This window comes from Sceloporus occidentalis, unplaced genomic scaffold, assembly GCF_023333645.1.
Source record: "Sceloporus occidentalis isolate IW3139 unplaced genomic scaffold, rSceOcc1.0.p SCAF_17, whole genome shotgun sequence".
Classification (NCBI taxonomy): domain Eukaryota; kingdom Metazoa; phylum Chordata; class Lepidosauria; order Squamata; family Phrynosomatidae; genus Sceloporus; species Sceloporus occidentalis.
Window position 1 is genome coordinate 14,755,270 of NW_028316997.1, and position 25,478 is coordinate 14,780,747.

Consider the following 25,478-nt stretch of genomic DNA (forward strand, 5'->3'; position numbering starts at 1 on the left):
TTAAAGGACATATTTGATGCACCTATATTCTTTTGACACGGATGTCCAGCTGTTATAAATGTATGTATTCAATGACTGATTTGCCTGTTTGGACATTACAGTAAATGCTCATTACAAACCTGGAGCTGTATTTCTGGAGTTACAGTATGTGTATTTCTAAAAACACACAATATGTAAAAGTTACTGGTGAGTTATTGATTACAGAAAGGAAGAAATCAATGATGGACTGGTAAGAAATGTGAGGTGTGTTATTATAAGGGGCTATGTTATCTGTCACAGACTGTAAAATCGATTGATTGTCTTATTTATCTGGCTGTTCTATGAGCTAGTACAATATTGATGTCCTCATTGATAATATTACATTTGGTTAGCATTTAATACAAGTTGTATAGGGATTAATGAAAAATTATATTGTAAATATAAGGATACTTTGAACTACTACAATTAGTACAAAAATGCCCAATGTATAGAGATGCTATCCTTTATGAAAAGTGTCAAAGCCTGATGTTCTAACTTTGTGATAAACCTTAATATTACAACTAAAATACTCAACATCTTTTGTCATGCAGTACCTTAGCTGACCACATAGATGGAACATTTCTGGTGTGGATTATCAGTAAAAATGTACAGAATGGTATTGGTCATGTTGGCTCTAGTAGTTCCTCTGTGTCGCTCAAGCCATGTACGAGTACCTCTACAAGGACTGTCTTCTTTTGCATCTATATGGAATGCTCCGACTGAAATATGCATGAAAAAATTCAGAGTTCCACTTGACCTGCGTTTTTTTGACATGGAAGGAAGCACATTGTCATGTGCAAGAGGTCAGAACATTACATTGTTCTATACTGACAGACTGGGATATTATCCATCAATACATCCTGTAACTGGCAACATTTATAATGGAGGCATTCCCCAGATGACAAATATGCATGAACATTTACGGAAAGCCAAGGAGGATCTCACCCACTACATTCCATCTACAACGCGACCTGGTCTGGCAGTGATTGACTGGGAAGACTGGAGGCCTACATGGATTAGAAACTGGGCTTCCAAGGAAGTGTACAAGAAGATGTCCATTGAGTTTGCATTACAAAAAGATCTAAGGCTCTCTCAGACAAAAGCAGCATCTGTTGCTAAAACACAGTTTGAACATGCAGCAAAACATCTGATGCTAAACACCTTAAGAATTGGTAAATCCATGAGACCTAGGCACCTATGGGGATTCTACTTATTCCCCAATTGTCAAAATTATGACTATAAACAGAATCCTCATAATTACACTGGTCGCTGCCCAGAGATTGAAATATTGAGAAATGATGGACTCCATTGGCTATGGAAAGAAAGTACAGCACTGTTTCCAAATATGTACCTGGAAACTGCTTTACGGTCATCAACTAATGCTGCATTGTTCTCCCGTCATCGCATTCAGGAAGCCAAGAGACTATCTAAAATAGCAAACGCTGCACACTCCCTTCCAGTGTATATGTACAATCGGCCAGTATTTACAGATGACACACAGGAATACCTATCTAAGGTTAGTACATATATGTTCCTATTAAGTATCAGAAATTTGAGAAATTTAAGACTTTTCAATAAAAGATCATGTGTTAAGTTAATAATATTTCAGGAACATGGTGCATGTTTTCAATATCAATTAGTTTTTATAAGTTTAGAAGGGTTCAACCATTAGGTCTACATAATGTTTCTCTATTGCTCATGACAACAATTTATAAAAGCACCAACTAAGAAAATGAGAAGAATATCAAAATTTGCTATGCATTTTTTTTTATATTTATCAACACCCTTCTCTGAACATCTTTCTCTGAACATTTCCCCTATTTCACTAGAGTTGCTAAAATAACTATAGGGCCAACACATTCCAATGAGTTTTCTGTAAGAACTGAGGAAGTTTTTTCATAATATGATCTCAGTTCCCTTATTTTACACACCTTGCATCAAAGTGAGAGTTTAACCCATTGACTTTGTTCCTTTCAAACAGTCATTAAACCTGGCTATACACCAAGTAATTTTGTAGAATCTAGCATTAGCATCTTAATCAGTATCTGGTATTCAGATTTCTTCCATACAGTATGAACATTGGTAGATAAAGTACAGTATTGCTGTTATTCACAATACTTATCAGATTTCATGTTTTTAATGTATTTTTTTAATTGTCTGTTTATCTTTTCAATTGCAAGGTTGATCTGGTCCACACAATTGGTGAAAGTGCAGCTCTCGGCACTGCTGGATTTGTAATGTGGGGTGATATGAATTTAACTCTGAGCAAGGTATGTCAGCAGTGTCAATTTGTTCTTCCAGACTTTCCACCTAATAAACTGTAGGATTTTTTTAATACTTTACTTCTATTTCTGAAAGTTATTGGATAATGTTTATAGAAAAAAACAACCACAAAACTATAAAAAGAATAGTGAATTAAAAATACTTTTTTGCTTTACAAATATATTGAACGCAAAATATTGATTGGTTTTCTCTCTTTTTAAAAATCACAGGAAACATGCACAAATTTGAATAACTTCATTGTGAACACCCTGAATCCATACATCATCAATGTAACACTGGCTTCAAAGCTTTGCAGTGCGGCACTGTGCCAGAACAATGGTGTGTGCACACGTAAGCACTGGAACACAAATACTTACCTCCATCTTAACAAAAGAAATATGGTTATAGGACGGAAAGATGGAAAGTATTTTGTGCATGGAAATCCGACAGTGGAAGATCTTAATCACTTTTATGAAAACTTCGAATGTCAATGTTACACAGGAAGAAAGTGCCGAAGACCTTCACCTCTGAGACACATAAAAGTGTGCATAAGGCAAAATATCTGCATAAACACCAACTTTTCCACAATGTCTAAAAAGAATTCTAAAACTTAAAAAAATGTGTTTTAGCAGCAAGAACATTAATTTTCTATTTAATACTATGTTAAAAAATGATCAATCCATTATTAACATAAGAAAAAGCTACCAACATGTCCATCAATTCTCCCTCATCACCAAGTTGGAACAACCCCTACATCTTGATCTGAATGGTTTTACAGTTCTCAGGTATGTTGTCTGCTGTTTTTTTGGCTTCCTTTTTTTTACAGACAATTACAATAAATCAAAGTGAATTAAGGCGCTTCAAAAAAACTTTTAAATTGTGATTTGTACAAAATAAAAACACCCTGCAAACAAGTAATTATATCCAGTACTTTGTGCAAAAAATAGGAAAAGCTGCTAGCACTAAGCACATAACCCCTATGTGACTATAAACATTAACTAGATAAACTGCAGCACTCAATAATTTATAACAAATGTTTCAAAAAATTAATAAATGAAGTGCTTTGCAATCTTCAATAAAATGAATAAATCTATTGTTTCAATGTAACACCAATGTGAATAAAGTGTAATAAAAAAATAGATAAAAAACTTATACTTAGATTCAAATCGTGGATGATGTCTTCTGTGAGACAATTGAGTTGAACAACCCAGTTTGCTCAAGCTGAAAAGCATTTGTTAAAGTAACAGATGTGAACTCCGCTGTTTGTGGTATCCAAAAAAAGAGTTCCATTCAGTTTTTGGGCAGCTTCTTCTTGAGCATCAGCTCAGAATATAAAGGAATTGAATGGAAGAGGAGATGTTTTAAAAACAAGAATAACAATTTATTAAAAAATAGAAAACAATATGCTCACGATCAAAGCTCCGTCTGTGTAGTCCGTGCAACTTCCAGGTGTGCAAGACGCCAATGTGCATAACGCATTTCATCCAATTAGGCTTCCTCAGATGCATGTGAACCCCTCATCTCCATCTTCTTAATATAGTCGGCTGAATTTTTGTTCACAAAATAGTCCTGTATTCTTTTCTGCTTTGATGTAAAAATCAGAATTCCGGAACCTCTATTCCATGAAGCATGTTTCTATGGAGACACTCTTCCAGAATTGTAAGATCTTCCTCTTTTATCCTCCCTTTAACCTTGCCTGTTTAGCAAGCTACTGTGCTTCTAGCAAGGGGTGCTCCTGGGTTCAATCTTGACCTCAGGCCCAAGGGGTAAAAGCAAAACAGGTTTGTATAAAAAGAAGAGCCTACCCCCTTTTTAACTTTTAACAGCCACATGTTTATCTTAACTTTGCCTTCCAATGCTGGACAAGGTCTGTATCTCTGTCAGCAGAAGCTTGAATCAACATTTTCAATCTTTCCAAAAACATCCGTCTCGTTCTGTAGATAAGGTCTCCAATACAGCACACAGTTAATTGGCATGCCCACCTCTCTTTCTGCTTCACCGCCCAATACCCCTCTTCTTTTCCATGTTTTGTTACATTGCCTGCCTACATTTTGAGTGCAAGGTTCAGGACGCATTTCCCTACACAGCAGTCCAAGACAATTTTTGTCTAGCTGTAGTTATATCAAGGAGACAACCTTAAAAATAGCTAATGTAAATACACTCTTTAAGACAAAACAAAGTATTTCTTCCTCTATTACTTTAAAGAAACAATCTAGGGAGAAAATCTAGATTTGTGTATTATACGACAGTACCAAGTGTGGAAATAATTGTGTTTACCATAGGTACTTAGTGAGTAAACTGGAAGTTTTCTGGAATGTCGAGTATACATTTTCATATATAAAATAATCTTTTGACATGGATGTCTAGCTGTTATAAATGTATGTATTCAATGACTGATTTGCCTGTTTGGACATCACAGTAAATGTTCATTACAAACCTGGAGCTGTATTTCTGGAGTTACAGTATGTGTATTTCTAAAAACACACAATATGTAAAAGTTACTGGTGAGTTATTGATTACAGGAAGGAAGAAATCAATGATGGACTGGTAAGAAATGTGAGGTGTGCAATAATAAGGGGCTATGTTATCTGTCACAGACTGTAAAATCAATTGATTGTCTTATTTATCTGGCTGTTCTATGAGCTAGTACAATATTGATGTCCTCATTGATAATATTACATTTGGTTAGCATTTAATAGAAGTTGTATAAGGATTAATTAAAAATTATATTGTGAATATAAGGATACTTTGAACTACTACAATTAGTACAAAAATGTATAGAGATGCTATCATTTGTGTAAAGTGTCAAAGCCTGATGTTCTAACATTGTGATAAACCTTAATATTACAACTAAAATACTCAACATCTTTTGTCATGCAGTGCCTTAGCTGAACACATAGATGGAACATTTCTGGTGTGGATTATCAGTAAAAATGTACAGAATGGTAAGGTAATGGTAATGGTAAGGTCTCCAATACAGCACACAGTAAATTGGCATGCCCACCTCTCTTTCTGCTTCACCGCCCAATACCCCTCTTCTTTTCCATGTTTTGTTACATTGCCTGCCTACATTTTGAGTGCAAGGTTCAGGACGCATTTCCCTACACAGCAGTCCAAGACAATTTTTGTAGTTATATCAAGGAGACAACCTTAAAAATAGCTAATGTAAATACACTCTTTAAGACAAAACAAAGTATTTCTTCCTCTATTACTTTAAAGAAACAATCTAGGGAGAAAATCTAGATTTGTGTATTATACCCTTTTCATCCATTTTTTAGGAATGCAACTCCCATCACCTATATCGTCTTTCTAGCTGAGCGTAATGGAAGGCTAGTTTGCATGCTCTCATACATAGCTGGTACCCTAGGGGTAAAGTCGTACAAAATCATTTCCAAGGCCCATTTCCACTGTTAACTGAAAAACTGGGAAAAAAAATAAAAATCTAAAAAAATATATATTAAATTAATTAAATAAGATTAAATAAATAACATTTACTAAACAGATATGGTACAGCATTATTCCTATCACTATATACTGAGCATGAAGGGGGTGCCCCGTGGCCCAACGGCCGCCTAACGTGCGCCTGCAGCTTACCACTGTGGAGCTTGCACACTAATTTCAAATGAATGATTGTCTCTGTGTGACGGTGTAGAAAGTCAGTGTATCTGTGGCAGAGATCCAAGTGCCCAGAACAGAAAACACACAGCTACCTCCTTAAACATACCAGCACCTGATTTTATTGTCATACTATCCGTAATTATCTTGTTTATATTAAAAATCTCTAATATTTATATTACATTTTGTCTATATCCATTATTGTGCTTGTATTTTTTTTATCTTCCTAATATTAAAGTATTTTCCCCTTAATAATTGGTACTTATTGGTCTTATTTATTTTAACCTTTACTATGTTTGTTATAAGTAGTTAAGATTTTTTCTATCTCTATAAAAGTAATCCTAACATGTATCCATGCGAACAGGTATCAGTGTAATAAATCACATGTGATATAATATGATAGTAAAACAAAAATGATTTCAGGGCTTTCAAGGATTTGCTATAAAATATAACACAACATGAGGGCCATGGTTAAAAAGGATTCTTCGTTCAATATTATTACAAAAAGCTGTTTGACAAAGGTGGAAACATTATTAGGAATGTCCACTACAAATCCCTTAAGAGGTAAGAGAAATCTGGATGAACAAATTAATTGTTCCACATGACAGGTACCACCAGGGGGAGTGCTCAAGCAGCTTCCACCAGAGCCAACTGAGGATTATAAGCACACAAAAGGGTGGTTGGGGCATCACATATAAATCAATGTTTACCATACACATGGGTATGGGGGGCTTTATATTAACCAGTACAAAAGGGGGTGGGGGCATTAATACACAAGGGAGGGGGGCTGGCTGGGTGCATTACATAAAAATCAATTCACAAGGGTGTGGGGGCATAAATGCACAAAGGGAGCTGGCTGAGGGCACAAATACACCTGGGGCAATACACAAGGGTGTGTGTGGAGGGGTACATTAATACTAAAGGGGGTCCTTGCTGGGGCATCAATACAAAGGGGGACAAACACACTAACAACAAAGCAGTGTGTCTGGGTGTCAATATGGCAGAGCCGGTCCTGGTGTGTGTGTGTCGGTGTGGCATAGCCTGTCCTGCTGTGTGTGCGTTTGGGAGTTGGTGTGAAAGAGCCTGTCCTGGTGTGTGTGTTTTGGTGTGACAGAGCCTGTCCTGGTGTGTGTGTTTGGGTGTCGGTGTGGCAGAGCCTGTTGTGGTGTGTGTGTTTGGGTGCTGGAGTGGCAGAGCCTGTCCTGGTTTATGTGTGTTTGGGTGTTGGTGTGGCAGAGCCTGTCCTGGTGTGTGTATCTCTGGGTGTCGGTGTGGCAGAGCCTGTCCTGGTGTGTGTGTGTGGGCATCAGTGTGACAGAGCCTGTACTGGTGTGTGTGTTTGGGTGTTGGTGTGGCAGAGCCTGTCGTGTATGTGTGTGTTTTTGCGTGTCGGTGTGGCAGAGCCTGTCCTGGTGTGTGTGTGGCAGAGCCTGTCCTGGTGTGTATTTGGTCATCTGTTTCCTGGCACTTTACTTACTGTAGGAATAAATTGAACTATTTAATTTTTACTTACCCAGAGATAAAACATCCTCCTGAATTTGTAGTCAAGGACAAAAACTTTCAAGGCCCAGAAATCAGTGAGAGGAAAAGTAAAGGTTTTGTGTTATTTAGTGTGTTTCAATCTGCTTACTTTATTAAAAGTGGATCAGTGGTACTAAATTGTGGCTTCAGGCGTCCCGTGTGTGATGACTTTTTTTTTGTGTACTCATATACTCCCAATCCCATCACATAAGATTCGATCTTGTATTATCTGCCGAGTATTTATGTCATCTTTATCCAGTACACATGGATGCTGAAGAGTTAAGATTCTATCTTTTTTATTTATTTCCATAAAATGGCCACCAAAATCCTCAGCACCAGGCGCATGATGCTCTTAATCCAGACCTGATCAACTCAGTGTGCCTTAACCATCTTAAATCCAGCTTGTACCCAAGCAGTGTGCTCCAGCCTTGTGCAGTTTCATTTGGCTATTTGAAATGGTTTGTGGACTGACTTTGTGTTACTGTTTAAATAATTTAGTATTGATAGAATGACATACAAAAGTTGATCAAGTAACTGTTTGTCCACTGCATTTTTCATTATCACCAAATTAACCCTGCATTAATATACATTATAAAGCTAAAAGACCATATTTTCTCTCAGTGAAAAATGAGTGCGGCCCACTGATGAACTGGCCCACTGCAGAAAAAACTTGGATACCCCTGTTCTAAGTCATTTGTGTACCACGACGTTTATGGGCAAATAATAATATGGCCGAGAATTGGAGTCATTGTTAACAAAGACAACTGAGGATAAGTTTTGACTTCCCTAAAAGAGATAGTGCTATGAGATGTAGTGGCATTTGTGAAATAAAACTTCACTGAAGTTGGAGCTGGCAGTTTGGTTTGCATGTGAGTTTTCCCTGGCTTCATTATGGCTTAGCAACAACCCCAAAGAGATTCTGCTTTAGGAATAACAGGATGAGAATAGGAGGAGATAGCGTCCTGTATAATAAGATTTGTTAAACCACCTAACATAGTAAAGTATGTATTGTGTGGCTCAAGATTTACCGCAGGAAACACTCACTGGTGTAGACTCCTCCTAATGCATTGTAAGCACAGTGAGTTTGGGACTTTAACCAGGGCCGGGCCGAGGTGAGTGCATACGATGCACAACGCCCAGGCTGCAGGGAGTAGAGGAGATAGAGGAGCACCAAGCGATCGCTGAAAACTTTCTCACGAAGGAACGGCTTGTCCGCCACCCACCCCGATCATCAATCAGAAGAACGGGGGATAGAAAGTGAGAAATGGGGGAGAGGTAGATAGTGAGAATCGGTAATAAGAATATTGAAATTAATAAATAAAGAGAAACATATAGGGGAGAGTTAATGAGGAGGAGAAAGATGTCAGTTCCCATGTGTGCAATCTATATGATGGGCAAGTCATATGTGTGCAATCTGGGTGCTGGGTTAGTCTATGTGTGCAATCTTGGTGCTGGGCAAGTCCTATGGATGCAACCTAGGTGCTGAGCAAGTTCTGTTGATTCAAGCTGGGTGCTGGGTATGTCCTTTGAATGCAATCTGTGTGCTGGGCAAGTCCTTTGAATGCAATCTGGGTGCTGGGCAGACATTTTGGATTTAACTTGAGTGGTGAGCAAGTTCTGTGGATGCAATCTGGGTGCTGGGCAAATCCTGTGGATGCAATCTGGGTGCTGGGCAAGTCATTTGAATGCAATCTGGGTGCTGGGCAAACATTTTGGATTTGAGTGGTGAGAAAGTTCCGTGGATGCAATCTGGGCACTGGGCAAGTCCTGTAAATGAAATCTGGGTGCTGGGCAAGTCATGTGGATGCAACTTGGGTGGTGGGCAAGTTCATTGGATGCAATATGGGTGCTGAGCAAGTCCTATTTGTGCAATCTAGGTTCTGGACAAGTCTTGTGGGTGCAATCTGGGTGCCACAGCTGGCCTTAGGGGTGTGGGACCTGTGATCTACAGTATGATGATGGCCACAAAAAATATTGACACTTTGGGCCCAATTTGGACACTTCCACTTAGGGGTATATTCACTTTTGTTGTCAAGGTTTAGACATTAATGGCTGTGTGTTATATTTGAGGGGACAGCAAATTTACACTTTTATACAGGCTGTACACTCACTACTTTACATTGTAGCAGAGTATCATTTCTTCAGTGTTATCACATGAAAAGATATAATAAAATATTTACAAAAATGTGAGGGGTGTACTCACTTTTGTGAGATACTGTATGCCTGCTATATATGTCAATGAATACTAATGTGTATTTTTCACTTGATCGCACTATGGTAGTTTTCTGTTTTTTTTTATTCTAACATTGTTAACACCATAATGCATAATTATTGGACACTTGTTTTACCCACAACTAATTTGTGTATAAACTAGGAAAGCTTGCACCAATGGCCCAGCACATATAATTAAAAAGTGATATTAATATACTGATGTGGTATCGAGAGTTATGCTGTATCACCCTCAATGTCTAGCACAGTATATGGTTATTGGAGATATGCCGTACCATTGTCTGTGTTGCTGTAATGATAGGAGGTATACTTTACCACCATCAGTGTCTGGATCACTATATAAAGAAGGGATATGTAATAGTTCTTAAGTCATTTAGTATACACAATACATTGGGACAAACTGGTTCTATTGAGCCCCTCAAAACTGAATATTTAGACGCAATCTTTAGAACAGAACTTTAAAGTATATGAAATTGTAAATATTAATCTTAAACATAGGGAGAATAAACCCTTTAGCATTATGTAAACAAAATTCTGAGCTTTTGTAAAAAAAAAAAATCCAGTTGCCCCTTACATCCCTTAACCCCTTAAGGACAATACTGTTTCTTACTCGTAGTATATTGTGGGACAATGGCTCTTTTAACATTTTTCAGTGTTGCTGTTTAGCTGTGATTTTCTTCTTTCTCATTTCGTGCTCCCACACATATTATATATTGGTTTTTTTCAGGACAAGCAGGGTTTTCTTTAGATTATTTTTATCATATCATCTAATTTACTATTAAAAAAAATGATAAAATATGGTGATTTTTTGTCATCTGCAAAAACTAATGAAAAAAACTGCTAAATAGATTCTACTATTTGTCCTGAGTTAGAAATACCCAATGTTTTTATGTTTTTTTGCTTTTTTCTGCACGTTATAGGGCAATAAGTACCAGTAGCGTTTTGCTATTTCAAAACCATTTTTTCCCCAAAGCTTGTCATTCTGCCCCATGTGCTATTTGGGGTATCTTTGAAGCCGGCCAATGAAATTTATCCCATCAAACCATATATTTTTAAAAACTAGACACCCCAAGGTATTTCAAATGCTGGTATTTTAATCATTTCCATGCACTAGTTCTACCATCAGCCTTTGTCAAACTTTATGGTAGTAAAAGTTTTTTTTATTTTTTTTCACACACGTTGTACTCCAGGTATCAATTTACAGCTCTTGGTATATGTCACTGCCAAGCAACACCCCAATATGTGTTCAGCAACATCTCCTGAGCGCAGTGATACCCAAAATGGAATTTTGACATGTCAAAAAGTCTGCCCACATATCCTATTTCGGGTATCTTTGAAGGCGGCCAAAACAATTTGACACCCCAAGGTATTTGAAATGCTGGTATTTTAACCCTTTCCATGCACTAATTTTACCACTAGCCTTTGTCAAACTTTATGGTAGTAAATTTTTTTTGTATTTTTTTCACACACGTTCAGAGGCGTATATAGGGTATGGCAGCCATGGCACGTGCCATGGGCGCCATCTCAAGGGGGGCGCCGGTAAGCGGCTTTTAAATGGCGCTCACCGGCATTTTTTTTATTTTTTTTTTGATGCGGAGGAGAGAGAGGGGCGCCTAGCAACCGCTCCGCGCCCCTCATTCTCCTCCACGAGCCCTCTACCCCCGTCCCGGTGCCGGCATTTCATGCAGAGCGCCGCAATATGCCGGCATATTGCGGCGCTCTGCATGAAATACCGGCACCAGCGAGCGGCTTTTAAACACTGATGCGGAGGAGAGAGAGGGGCGCCTAGCAACCGCTCGGCGCCCCTCGTTCTCCCCCGCATCAAAAAAAAAGAAGACAGTGTTTAAAAGCCGCTCGCTGGTGCCCGCTGCTTCACTGCTGGGCGCCGAAATATGACGTCATATTACGGCGCTCAGCAGTGAAGCAGCGGGCACCAGCGAGCGGTGCAGGAAGACAGAAGCATCGTCCTCCCGTCGCTGGACTTCAAGGTGAGAGAGAAGGGGGGGAAGAGAGGGGTGATGAGGAAGGGAGGGGGTTAAAAAGTGATGAGGGAGGGAGGGAGGGAGTTAAAAAGTGATGAGGGAGGGAGGGAGGGAGTTAAAAAGTGATAAGGGATGGAGGGAGGGGGTTAAAAAGTGATAAGGGAGAGGGGGTAGATATAAGTAAAGAGTGTGCATTAATGTGTGGATGCATTGAGTGAATGAGGGAGAGCATGAGTTAATGTGTGGATGAGTTGTCTGAATTAAAGTGTGAATTAGTGAGTGACTGTAAAAGTGTTTGTGTATCATAGATGTATAATTGTGGAAGGGCAAAGATGGCACTAGCAGGAGGTTTGAGCCTTGGGGACCAAGATGGCACAGGCAGGGTGTATATGGGACAAAGATGGCACTGGCCGGACTGTTTGGGGACAAAGTTGACTTGTGCTGGGCTATTTGGGGACAAAGATTGCAAATTTTATGTGTGTAATCTGGGCGCTGGTCAGGTTCTATGTGGGCAGTGTGGACGCCAGGGCTGGCTTTGGGGTGTGCAACCTGTGATCTATGCCTGTAATCTAGGGGGTTTTAAATATACCTTTAATGCCGTGTTTTTATGTGAATTCCAATTGATCTTTACCTGCAAAGCTGGGTTTTTGTGTTATTCTGTAGATCCATATCTGCTATGCTATGTTTCCATACATTATTTATGTGTACCTGCAAATACAGGGATAATGTGTCTTATTCAGTTGATCTATACCTGCGATGCTACGTTTCATATATTATTATTGAATACCTGCAAATACAGGACTTGTATGTCTGATTCTGTTTATTTGATACCTTCAGTGCTGAGATCACAAGTGAATTTCAATTGATCTGGGTTTGTGTGTTGATCTATACCCGCTATAGGCAGCAGGGGCTAGTAAATGGGTTTTAGATATTTGGACAGGGGCGCAATTTCAGTGCTTGCCATAGGCGCTATTTTCAGTAGATACGCCTCTGCACACGTTGTACTTCTCCTGGTATACGTCCGTGTCAAACAACCCCAATATGTGTTCAGTAACATCTCCTGAGCGCAGTGATAACCCACATGCATGGGTTTGTTGGGTTTTTGGGAGGTAAAAGGCCACCTTTGTGAGGTGTGTATTTTTTTGCCATTTAGACATCTGATCCTACTGCCCCCATGTCCCATATTTGGGACATCTTTGAACCCGGCCAATTCAGTTTACCCCATCAACTCATACATGTTTTAAAACTAGACACCCTATGGGCATTTATAATGCAAATATTTTAACTCTTTCCATGCGGGAATTTTTGTGAAGATAAAGAATTGTAGGACTTGCTCATTAAAAACTTTTTTTTTGTGACAGTGGGGATTTTTACATGTTACCATTTTTTTTTGTTGAACATTTTTGAACAAATAATTTTTTTTTCTAATTTTCCTGATTAGTGAACTGGGCTCCATTGACCTTGCATGGCTGGATGCAGTACCTGCATTCAACCTGCAGGAGGAGCTCGAGAGTTCTCAAGAGGGTCTGGATAGACCCTCTGTGAACTCATTCAGTTTTTTTAATGTTAATGCCATCGTGTGAATGACGGCAACGTAATTTACATGATGGCACTTGTGGTTGCTCTTCGGAGCAATCACAAGGCTATCAGGGTAGAGGGGTTGTGTTGCTACATGCCTCGATATCGAGGCATGTCAGCAACACAGTTTATGCTTAGGAAGCGATTCCGATAGCTTCCTAAGCTGTTTTAGCCGGGCGCCGCCGGGATCTTTGATGATCGGTGCGGCGGAGGCCATGTTTCTTCTGGGGAGGGCTGTCCTCCCCAGATCCACGGTCAGCCTCACTTGTGAGGCTTCCGTGGATGCTCCAAAGCCACCGATCGCGGCGAAAACGCAGCCCGTACATGTACGGGCATTGTCGTTATCACGGTGCACTGCAACCCCATACATGTACGGGCTTTGTCGTTAAGGGGTTAAGTAAATATGTTCCTCACATATAAGTACAGCATACACATGATGGGGCTTATTCACTAAAAGTAACTTTGATGCCCAGGCCCCAACCCAAGTTAACTACCCAATAATGACAAAACATGACACCCAGAGTGGGTTGAAAATTCCACAGCCAATTTATTAATTTAACCTAGTCATTGCCATGTAACCTTAAAACAAAAACAAGGTGTGTTAACAAGACAATGACTACCAAAAAACAAATAATTAACATGAATAAATAACACACACAAAAAATCTATATCCAAATAAGGCGTTGGGGCCCTGAGTGACAATTCTTTAAAGTTTCAGCGGGTTGTGGCAAAGTTCTTATACAGTCGGCAGTTCATAGAGTTTCTAGGTTTGTCCCGGTCAGGCGCATGGAGCCCTTATAGCCGGTTGAGTGGACTGGGAAGCTGAAAAGGAGCTTCCCCATGAATCTTCCATGGCCCCTCTCCCAAACTCATACATATCCCATCATGTCCTCAGTCTCAAGGGGGCTACCGTGATACCCACACATCCCAAGCACAAGCCTGAAACCCCGTGTTTCCAGCCCAGGGTAGTTCCCGTCACACCCACTTCGGCCCATTCTGGACCCCATGGGCATCATTAATTTCACTGACTTCACTACACGTTATAATGATCCCACCCAAGTGAGCTTTTTTTGTAAGAGGAGCTTGGATTGCCATATGTAAAGCAAAATTAAATAAGCAAGGAGTCTTAAAAGCTGCTTTGCTAACTGAACACTAAATTAAATTATGCAAAGCCAGCACAGCCCTTCTTGCAGGAGAGGTCTAGCAGACATGGCCCTTCAGTAAATCTCTAGTAACTATATCTCCTGTAAATGATAAAACCCCTGATACTAATAATCTGGCTTTGAGTACGCCTTTGTGTATAACAGCCCCATGACCTATAGTCACAGATCCAAAAATTGTTCTAGTTCATCTCGTTCCATGATTTATGATTTAATTATTTAAAGAAGGCAAGTTCTAAGCACTATGGGACAAATAAGAAAGGATGATGATGATAAAAAGTCCTTATGGTTGACTATGGCAATTGTTCTTTGTCAGGTGGCAGAGTACATCAACCTTAAACCTGCAACTTGGAGAAAGCTGATGTGCTGAATGTTTATTTTGTGGGATGTTATCTATTTTAATGTCCTTTTGACATTTGTGATTATTGCCTCAAGGCAATGTTTAGTTCCCCCTAAATTACATTGCCAATGCTACATTTACATTTCATAATAATAATATGGTTGTGTGTTGTGTGTATTTGTTCTATTCAAGTCATAAAGCATGTTAAATTAAAATATCCTGGAATCATTTTCAATTTCCTAGAGACAGTTAAAGAATATAATGTACTGATTAAAAACAATCAGCATAAAACCCTCAGGTATGTTACACATCATTAGGGTGTAGGAGACAGTGTATATTGACTAAAACCACACCAACCTATTTTAAAGAAGCAGCCTCTTTCTCACCACTGGGTCAACAATTCTTATAATCTCATGTTTTTTACTTTTTAGTTTTTTCTCCTACATAGTTTTCTAAAGAATTCAACTGAACCCGATTCATTAAATTCAGTCAGTTTTCCCACATCTAATCTTCTACAAAAGATTATTAAATTTCATTCAATTTCATTTTGAGGGACACCTGCTATAAATGTACACATTCCAACTGCTTTCTGTTACAGGCAGCCCCTGGAGCATCTATGCAAAAGGGGGGCATGACCTCATCTGAAAAAAGTTCAACCACAGGTTTATCCAAAGTTAAAAGTGGTGTTTTGACTGCCCCAAAACGCTGGATCACAAGGGTGTATATGCTTGCCGAGTTTCGGGTGGCTGTTGTGTTGCTCCATGCGCCACCTGGCTCCATGAGCAACTTTCAGCCATCCGGGGTACGTCCTCTCTCTGTTCCTGTCTGCGGAGCTGTCCTGGTGCGAAGCCCAGCCGATCCCCATCCTGCCTCAGCCCAGACCTTAGTCCAGATCTGTGCCCTTCTTCAAGCTCCTCTCAGGGCACGCTATCGGTGATATTGGAAAGGGACTCTTCTTCCTCCATGTCGCTCTCTTCATCTCAGCCTCCTCCCATCCAAGCTTTACGAGGAAGCATCCAGCTGCCGCATCAGGTCGGGCTCACTCAACAAAAAGTGAATTATTTTTATATTGGGCTCTGGTGTTTCCTCTCTGATTCAACCTACCACTCATCCCCTTTATTTAGGTGTTTGAAGGATACACTGTCAGAAGCCGATTCTTGAGCCCAGGACAGGAACCAGGGATCCTGGATACGCAGAGCTGAAATACAGTGCTAATTAAAAAGTATAGCATATTAACCCAAACAATAGACTGAAGCAATGTTGAGGTTAAGCAGGAACTGAGGTTATTAGAGGCACACTGACTTATATACACACAGAGATCTTGATAAGAGCATGATTTCAGACAATATCCTGCCCATACAGCCTGGTGCCACAAACCAGTCACCATATCCAGAAATACTCACATAATACAAAGTCACTGATTTTGGGGTGATCCCGAAGGAGGAGCAGGAATCTCACAGTAGTGATGAATAGTTAAGGGTCCCAGGATGTCCCAGTCCAAAAAGCTCCCTGATCCAAGTGCAGGACAGTGATGGAAAGGCACCCAAGTGCAGTCCAAGATACAGCCGGACAAGATTCCTATGACCACCGTTACCAAACCCCGTTCTCCAGATGAAATGAAGAACCCATCTTCCATTGACGGCCTCCAACCATTACGAATGCCTCCACTGAACCCCCAGCCCCCTTGCACATGAAGGTCACACAGAACGCATTAAAGGCACTCACACTGCTAGAATGGATACAGCCATTAAAAAAAGTGAACCATTGGATTTAATAACTGGTCAAACCTCCTTTGGCAGCAATAACCTCAAACAAGCGCTTCTGGTTGCTGTGATCCACAATGTTCAGGAGGAATTTTAGACCCTTCTTCCTTACAGAACTGCTCAAACTCAGCCATATTCTTAAGATCTTTGGTGTGAATGGCTCTCTTGAGGTCATTCCACAGGCCCTTTAACCCCTTCACAATAAAGCCCATACATGTACAGGCTTGCAATGCAATGCATTCGCAAAAAAGCCTGTACATGTACGGGCTGCTGTTAAATACCTGCTTTCCAGCATCCATGGAAGCCTCACAAGTGAGGCTGGCCGTGGATCATGGGAGAAAATGGCCCCTGAACCGATCATCAAAGATGGCGGCCGGCTAAAACAGCTTATGAAGCGACTAGGGGTAAAAAAATAATCCAGCCTGAAAAAAATCATGAGGGTCAGAGTAAAATGTAAATCGCTTATTTATGGGGTGGGCATGTTTTCAGACGTCTTCAAGATGAAAGTGATCCAACAGGGGCACTGAGGTGATCTGAGTAGCGGCGAGAGTGCGGGCGAGAAGTATCTAAATTTGGATCAGCTGCCAGGTTTAAGTCCCCTCCCAAAATAATATTAGTAGCTGCTAGCTTAGATAAGATAGTATAAACCTTAGCCAGAAAAGAATATTGACTTGAATTTGAGGTATAGATATTAACCAAAGTAAAAGTTTCTGTACCCAATCGGAATTTTAAAATGGTACATCTCCCCTCAGAATCATAGTGAGTATAATAGAAGTGCCTCTGGATTTTTTGGTATATACTGTAGAATAACAATTAGCGATCCAGGGGGCTCTATGCTTATTAGTGAGAGAGTCACACAAATGCATTTCCTGCAAACATTTAATATCAGGAGGAAGTTTATTAAGATGAACAAGAACCTTATCTAGAGAGGTGGACAAGGGATTAGAAGTGGGAGCCATCAGGCCACGGAGATCTACTGAAACTAGAATTAACCTTCTGACCCAGGGGGTCCCAGCAAGCCCCATCCAGACAGTCACACTATAGCAGAAATGATTATAACATACAGTTTGCCCACATACAGAACACATCCTCTTAATTTTCCCCCGCATTTTAAGCCAAACACTGGTGCAAGAACATATGCACCATAAAAACCAAACCAAACAAATAACCCAGAAGCAGTATAACGGAAACCACTAAAATTGTCAAACCTTAGGAGGAGTGCAGGAAGTACTATTTAAAAGAATCAGAGAGAGAGAGAAGAGCAAAGAGGGGAATAATCAAGAGAGGAGCCCCAATGCCCCCCATTAGCATCTGAATCTCTACCATTGTATCCAGATTTGCAGCAAGGAAATGTCTGGTGTCCTCTGAGGAGTTGAAAAAGAAAGCTTTCCCATCATGTTGCACTCTCAACTTGGATATAACAGAGCAAACTTTATTGTTTACTATACAATTCAGTGCAGATTTGCGAGAATTGTCGTCTCTTCGCCGCAATGGCCACACAAAATCCCGAAAAAGTTACAATCGATGCCCCTGGTATTAAAGCGCCTGAACTTTGTGGTACACCACAAAGAATCTCTTCTTATCTTGATAATTCAGTACTCGGAAGATAATCGATCTAGGTCGAGTTTGAGATCTTCTATTGTCAGGACAACCCGGTGCACTCTTTCCACAATTACCTTGTCATGCGGGGGCTGGAGCCCCAGCACCTTTGGTAACCAGTCACTGACAATGCCCATCAAAAAGGAGGTCCTCTCTAATTCTGGGAGCCCTATCAGCCTGATATTGTTACGCCGGCTGCAGTTTTCCAAATTATCAAGGCGGTCTTATAACTTGAGAATAGTATCCGTTTGGAATGCTGATGTTGAGGTAGTGCGTTGTCCTCCAAGTCTGAAATTCATGATTCCAGCTCCCTGAGTTCAGCCAGCATATTATCTATGGAGGTCGTCAGTTTGTCAAGTTTTGTGTCCAAGAGCGGGGAAATAATATTGACTATGTCTTGCGCCGTAAGTGGGGCTGCTGACCGGTCATCCTCCAGAGGTTCAGCGGAAGGCACCCTCTTTGGAGAAGGAGGCATATGTGTAGATTTAGAGGCTCCATTCAGTTTTTCCTGAGTTTTCCCCTGCCTGGTTGATGATTTCAGCGGGGGATGTATGTATTTCTCCATGGGATCCAGAAGGCACCAGTCCCCCCTTCTAGCCTAATACAATTTTATGTTGCCTTCAATAATCCAACTTTTAAATAACCCAATTTCTCCTGGACTCCATTTAAATTGCCCAGTCTGATAATGACTCCGTTACACATATTCTCATTTTAGAAAAGTCATGTTTTCTCAAATCTAAAACTTTGTTTTTGTGTGGTGTGGCTCAGTTTGTGTATTTTGGCAGTCTATCCATTACTGTTTTTGGCCTAAAGCATACAGATTTAATAAAGGGTGCCCGTGAGCCAGAGACAAGACCTGAGACTGTCAGAGGAGAGGAGACCACTGTGGGTGCAATCTAGGTGTGTGGTAAATCCTGTGGATGCAATATGGGTACATCCTGTGGGTGCAATCTGGGTGCTGGGGCAAATCCTATTCATGCCATCAGGGTGCTAGGACAAGTCCTTATGTAGATATTATATGGTTCAAATGGGATATCTAAAGCAGATGGACTTGGTTGTATATTTCACAGAGGTTGCTGAAAGTAAAAAAATCTGTGTGTATATGTGCAGTGTGTGCAGCGACTACTCATAAAGTGGACTCCACTGCTATTAAATCTGTTATGGGTTCTAGCCCCGGATCTTTTGGAGACCTAGCAACACCCCTGTATGGCAGCATTCTAACGCATCTGTCTGTACACTAAGTTCTTTTGCATGTCAAAGTGGTGGAAATCTCTCAGATTTCACATATGGTAATGATGATTTCCACATTCCAAATTGCTTGTTTTTAAAACAAATATAACCACCATAGCATTGATACAGTGATGCCAAAAATGAATATGAAGGCATATAGGATGAAAAACAAAACAATACCAAAGTTTTAGTTTAAAGTTTTTTTTTACATATGGTTATACCTCTGTGAGAAACTTGTAATGTGCATTTTCAGGTATACCATGACTGCAATTGAGCTCCATGCTCACACATGAATGTGTAATGCACTGTAAACAGTACATATCCTTAACAATATTCCTTTTTTATAGCATATATAAAGTCTACGTGGCATTTCCTGAACAAAAAATGAGACTTTGCAGGTAAGTTTAATATATTTTCTCTGCCTTTTGGCTAAGATCTAGTGAGTACCTGTGAGAGAGGGAAAGCTTGGTCCTCTGGCCTTAGGCCTGGGATAGCTTGAAGCCCCGAGGTTGCAATTTGTCCCCAGTCTTTGGTCCAAGACTGGACCCTGTGCACTATGGTGTTTGTGTGAAGTTAAGCACACTTCACCTTTTTTTGCACATGCTGGTAAGCACTTTTTGCACTTTGGACCCCTAGATGCACTTTTTATTTTTGTTTGCCTTATGGCTAGGTGTGCCGTGTATGCAGGATACATTTTTTATCACACCAGCCTAAGAGCAGGGGCTTCCTCAGGGAGCACTTTTTGTATATAGTTTTTTTTTTCTTCACACAATTGCACTGATTCTTTTCACAGAGTACGTGTGTTTTTTTGCATTTTTAATATTTTTTTTAATAAACACAAGTATCGATCATGCATTTGACACTTGAAAGCCAAGGTGGAGCCGGGTCCCCTAAAAAGGCCCAGTTTTTCTGGTGAGGAGGGGATTTGGTAGCTCTTTTGAGCAGTCCCCCTCCTCTAGTGACTGTTTCAGTGGTCCTAACCCTTGAGGGGAGGGACCAAGAAGATCCAGCCCTCCTGCAAGAAAATGAAGGAGGGGACCTGGTGTCCACTGCGGCCTTATGGTCATTGGCACTAGCCATTTTTTTGGTTTCCTTTACTGCTGAGCCACTTACCTCGGGGATTAAACAAAAAAAACCTCATTATATATTGTGATGGGCAAAGCCAAGCCTTTCTTTCAGCAGAAACTGGATTTGGCTTTTTTATAATGCATAGTTCATGGGCTGAAATGGTCAATGCATACAATGGACAATGTATCTCAATAAATCTGCAAACATTTGGTATTGTGAATAAGCACTATTTGCTACCTCGCTGCCACTGGCACGGTGGAAATGAAACAACAGCATAGTGAAATGGAAACGTTGTTTTTTGGTATTTTTTTAAATAGTACATGCAGATCATCTACTTTGGCAAAATATTAGCTGAATGTCAGCTATTCCATAAAATGCTAGATGTACTTTTTTTTAAGTGCCCTAAGCTGTTAAATAGTCCAGTTCAGCTTCTTTATCGCCTGGTGTTTAAATGTGCAATATCCATTACTTACAATTTCTTGTAACTGGTTTTATACTATGTAATTCTATGTTTCTCCATGTTACTTACTATTTACTTTTGAGTTTCATAATGTTACGGATAGCAGTATTAAGATATTAAGTGCTTTGTTGATATTCTAAGGCGGGTTAGCAAATAACTCTGTCCAAAATGAAAATTATATTTTGGCAAAAATTCTGTTTACATAGCTTTTTGATTAAATGGTCCGTTCTAATTATTAGAAAAAAAAAACCTGACATATATATATATATATAAGCAGTAAAAAGGGGGACATTACAATGTTCATGTTAGATTTCTAACATCAACATTCGGTAAACGCTATCATGTCTTCAACCGCACTCTTATTTTTTATGTTGGTTTGTTCTTGTGCAGGTAAGTTATGCATATTTATTAATCAACTTTTTATGTTCCACATGTTACAGTTGACAAAATTATATTTAAATTAGATGTTTTATACCATAATTTAAAATCAGAGACAATTGGCAAACCTAGTATTACCGATTTGTTTTATTAAGTTGTCAATAATTTATTGTAAAATGCACTGAACTAGCTGGATACAATTTGTATATTAACAGGTTTTTTTTTCTAAATTGTATATGTTATACCTTGATCACTATAAAAGTTAAATATACCTTATATATAGGACTCAAGCGACCTATTTATGATTTTCAGTATTTCAGCTGCTTTTATTACATTATCCTTAATCTTTATTGTTATTTATTTTTCTTTAAGCACACTTTCATTCAGGTAAGTAAAATTAGGTCTGCTTGCATTTTGTTTTCTTCTGCTTGTCACTTGTGAGATATATGGGTGACTTTGGCTACAAAGGTAGAAAGGGGAGGCAAATGTAAATAATCACCTTAAATTAATCCATTCAAATAAAACAAGCTAGTTTGGTATTTTTTTTGGAATGGTGATGTAAGAAACCCATGATTTCTCTAGAAAAGAACATTTAAACATTGACCTAACATTATCATGTCCATATTCATTAAAAGTCAAAGCTCCTAACTGTACCTTTTTTGTGGTATCACAATTTAAACACCTGAGCTGTTGAGGTCTATACATTAGTACTAACTTGTGAAATAAAGTGATCTTGTTCATTTTCATCATAAATCAAAGTCACATGAATACACTGGAATGTTAATGTTCATTGAACAAGAAATTAAATAATGCAATAATAACTTACTTTTCTGTAGGTTCACATAACAATGAAAAAAAAGGTGTGAATTTTATTAATAGTATGATTAAAGCTGTGTAATTAAGCTTTCTATGCGCTGATATTGTGTAAATAAATGTGTCAATAATGTTTTTAAAGAAGAAATATGCATTGTAATTTTGTTAGCTTCACTTGGTAATTGCTAGGTGTTTTATCTAAAAAAACCACACAGTTAATATTAACTAAACGCACATGATCAGCTCTGTTGAGATGTGCAGTAAATTATATAACAATTCTATGATTTCGTAGCACTGTGGAACATGTCATGGAATTGTTCACTAAACCAGGAGCTACAGGTGAATTGAAACTATTCAACTCGCCATTTCACAATGCATTATGAAGGGATAAACTTGGTCAGCTCTTCTTTCCAGCTTAGCTCTGTTGAATGTGTTAACATGGATCACAGCAGTACCCAATCAGTATTGTAGAACACACTTCACGTGATTGTTTTTTTTTATGGGAGCCATTTAGTAAATTAGATCATTAGAACAATTAACTTAAATTTTACTGCAATATTTGTTTTCACCTTTTCATAGATGGACGCAATAGAGGTATGTTCAAGAAAAATAAGCAAATGCATAATGCCAATTCTATCATATATAGTTCTATGTCTAATGTTTGTGTTTATTTTAAATGAAGATACAAGTACACAGTGGTGACACTGAATAGAACATAATATAATAAATGAGGTTTGATTTGTGGAGATAAAAACACAAATTAAAACTTTTGAGAAGCACAGGCATCCAAAGCAGTCCCTTCAGAATATTTGAGATAGAGACTTCAGGACAAACCTATAATGCAAAAAAACCCCCTTCATTTAGGTAAGTAGAAACATGGGCGTAGGAACCCCTAAAAATCTGGGGGGGACAGCACTTTCCCCCATCAGATCCCCACTTTCTCACACTATCTACCCCCTCTCACACTTTCTTACTATCTACCCCCCTCCCTTCTCACACTATCTACCCTCTCCCTACCCCCCCTTCTCACTAGCTACCCTCTCCCTACCCCCCCTTCTCACTAGCTACCCTCTCCCTACCCCCCCTTCTCACTGTCTACCCCAGGGGTGTCCAAGTTTTTTCTGCAGTGGGCCACTTCATCAGAATTGTATACTTGCGCGGGCCGCACTCATTTTTCACTGTGAGAAAATATGGTCTTTAATAAAATATGCAGATTAAAATAAAGTAAATGACACAAAACCTTTACTTTTCCTCTCACTGATTTCTGGGCCTAGAAAGTTTTGTGACTACAAATTCAGGACTCAGGATAATTAAAAATGAAATAGTTCTATTTATTCTAGGGATGCACCAAAATAAAAATTCTGGACCAAAACATTCACGGTTCACTTAGCCAATACCGAAAATGACCCCCCACCTTTAAAAATAATAATAAAAACTCACATTTTTAATTAAAGTAGGTAACACACCACAATTGGACAAAAAAATGTAGCAATATGACTTGGCATGATAGGAGTGTGATTGCTGAAAGCAATCACACTCCTATCATATCCTACTCCTATCATATCCAGGCAGCCAGTACATGCTGTTACAGGGTGGCTGTAAGTGATGTGCAGACCCCATACTGCTGGCAGCATCAATACACAAGGGGGGCAGCTAGCTATGTTTCAGCATGTACTGGCTGACTTGGCATGATAGGAGTGTGATTGCTAACATCAATCACAGTCCCATCATGCCTAGGTTCCAGCACTTACACATCCAACCAGTAAATGCTGTAACCTAGGCATGGAAGCAGGATGTGATGTAATGTCACGTGAATTCTGCTGGGTTCCGGTTCCTCTGTGCAGTACAGAAGACCCTCCCACAGGTAAGTAGCAGGGCTCGAGGTGCGGACCGCGTAAGATCGGTTGCCCTGGCTGCCGATCTTACGCGGGCCGCACCTCGAGGTCTTGCGGGCCGCATTTGCGGCATTCCTATTGGGGGGGTTCCTACGGCCCTGGGGGGGATTTCTTAATTATCGTTCCCCCCCGCATGAGTTACTGGGGGGTATCTGTCCCCCCCCGTCCCCCCCCGGTTCCTACGCCCATGAGTAGAAATATGGTTTGCTTGCTTTTTTCTGTATTCCTTGCCAAATGTTAGATATATGGATGACTTTGGCCACACAGGTAGGTTTTTTTCCAATTGATTACTGAAGTTTAAGGGAGGGAAATAGAAATATTCACCTTAACAAAAATTTTCTTTATTAAATTGATTCATTTGAGTATAACAAGTCACTTTTTATCACTGGTATTGTTGCGGATGTCAGCAACCTATAATTTCACTAGAAAAGTGTTTTTTCTAAACATTTTGGCATTGACATAAAATTAGTGTAGCTCCTAACTGTACCAATTTTTGAGGGACAGCCAAGTTATCACAATCTGAACACCTGAATGGTTGAGGGGTATGCATTAGTACTTACATGAAAATAAGATATCTTGTTCATATTCATCATAACTCAAAGTCACATGAAATTGCAGAAAAGTGAAATATTCACCTTGATACCATAGGCTGTTCCAAATCAATTTGCAATCAATATATTACATGTTCTTCTGAAGTCAGAAGCATTTATGGAATTTCTGACAATATTTTAAAATTGTCTTATACACTACACACATCTCATTAGCTCCAGACATGTTGGGTTACATGGGTCATCATACAAATGTCAGATTATATATGACACTTTCAATAAGCACAATGCTGATGCTTAGTATAAGAAATTGATTATTTCAGAAATGTTTTTTCTTTTTTTTTCAGCTAACCATCATTTAGGTAAGTAGAAGTACAGTATGGTCTACTTGCATTTTTTTCTGCTTTGCATGCCATATATCAGATATATGGATGATGTTGGACACAGGCACATTTTTCCTATGGATTATAGAAGGCTAACAGGGAGGGAAAAAGAAATATTCACCTTAGCAACATTTTTCTTTATTAAATTTATTAATTTAAGTATAACAACTTAGTTTGGTACTTTTATGGGAAGATGATATACAAAACCCATGATTTCTCCAGAAAAGTGTGTCCTCTAAACATTTTGATATTGACCTAACATTAGCATAGCTCCTAACTCTACCTTTTTTGTGACACAGCCAGATTATCACAATTTGAACACCTGAACTGTAGATGACATTAGTGCATTAGTACTAATATGTGAAATACAGATATCTGGTTCATATTCATCATAACTCAAAGTCACATGAATACATCTGAATGTTAACGTTCATTTAACAAGAAAATAAATAATGAAATACCCACTTTCTTTCTTGTAGATTCACATCACAATGTAAAGAAAGGTCCCTTTCTTGTAGATTTACATCAGAAAGTAAAGAAAGGTATGTAATTAAGCTTTCTATCCACTAACATTGTGTAAAAAAATGTAAGTATCTCAGAAATGCACCTAAAAGAAAAACTATGCATTGCAATTTT

The 25,478-nt window shown here is 39.3% G+C and overlaps 1 protein-coding gene across 1 annotated transcript; it reads left to right on the top strand.

Annotated features, from left to right (window-relative positions):
• Positions 1-631: 631 nt before the first annotated feature.
• LOC149302875 (hyaluronidase SFHYA1-like) lies at positions 632-15,642 on the top strand. The gene is made up of 5 exons (XM_089482083.1): positions 632-1,534; positions 2,199-2,288; positions 2,511-2,833; positions 5,161-5,230; positions 15,304-15,642. The coding sequence occupies exons 1-5, from the start codon at positions 632-634 to the stop codon at positions 15,640-15,642; spliced, it is 1,725 nt and encodes a 574-aa protein (XP_089338209.1).
• The last annotated feature ends 9,836 nt before the right edge of the window (positions 15,643-25,478 follow it).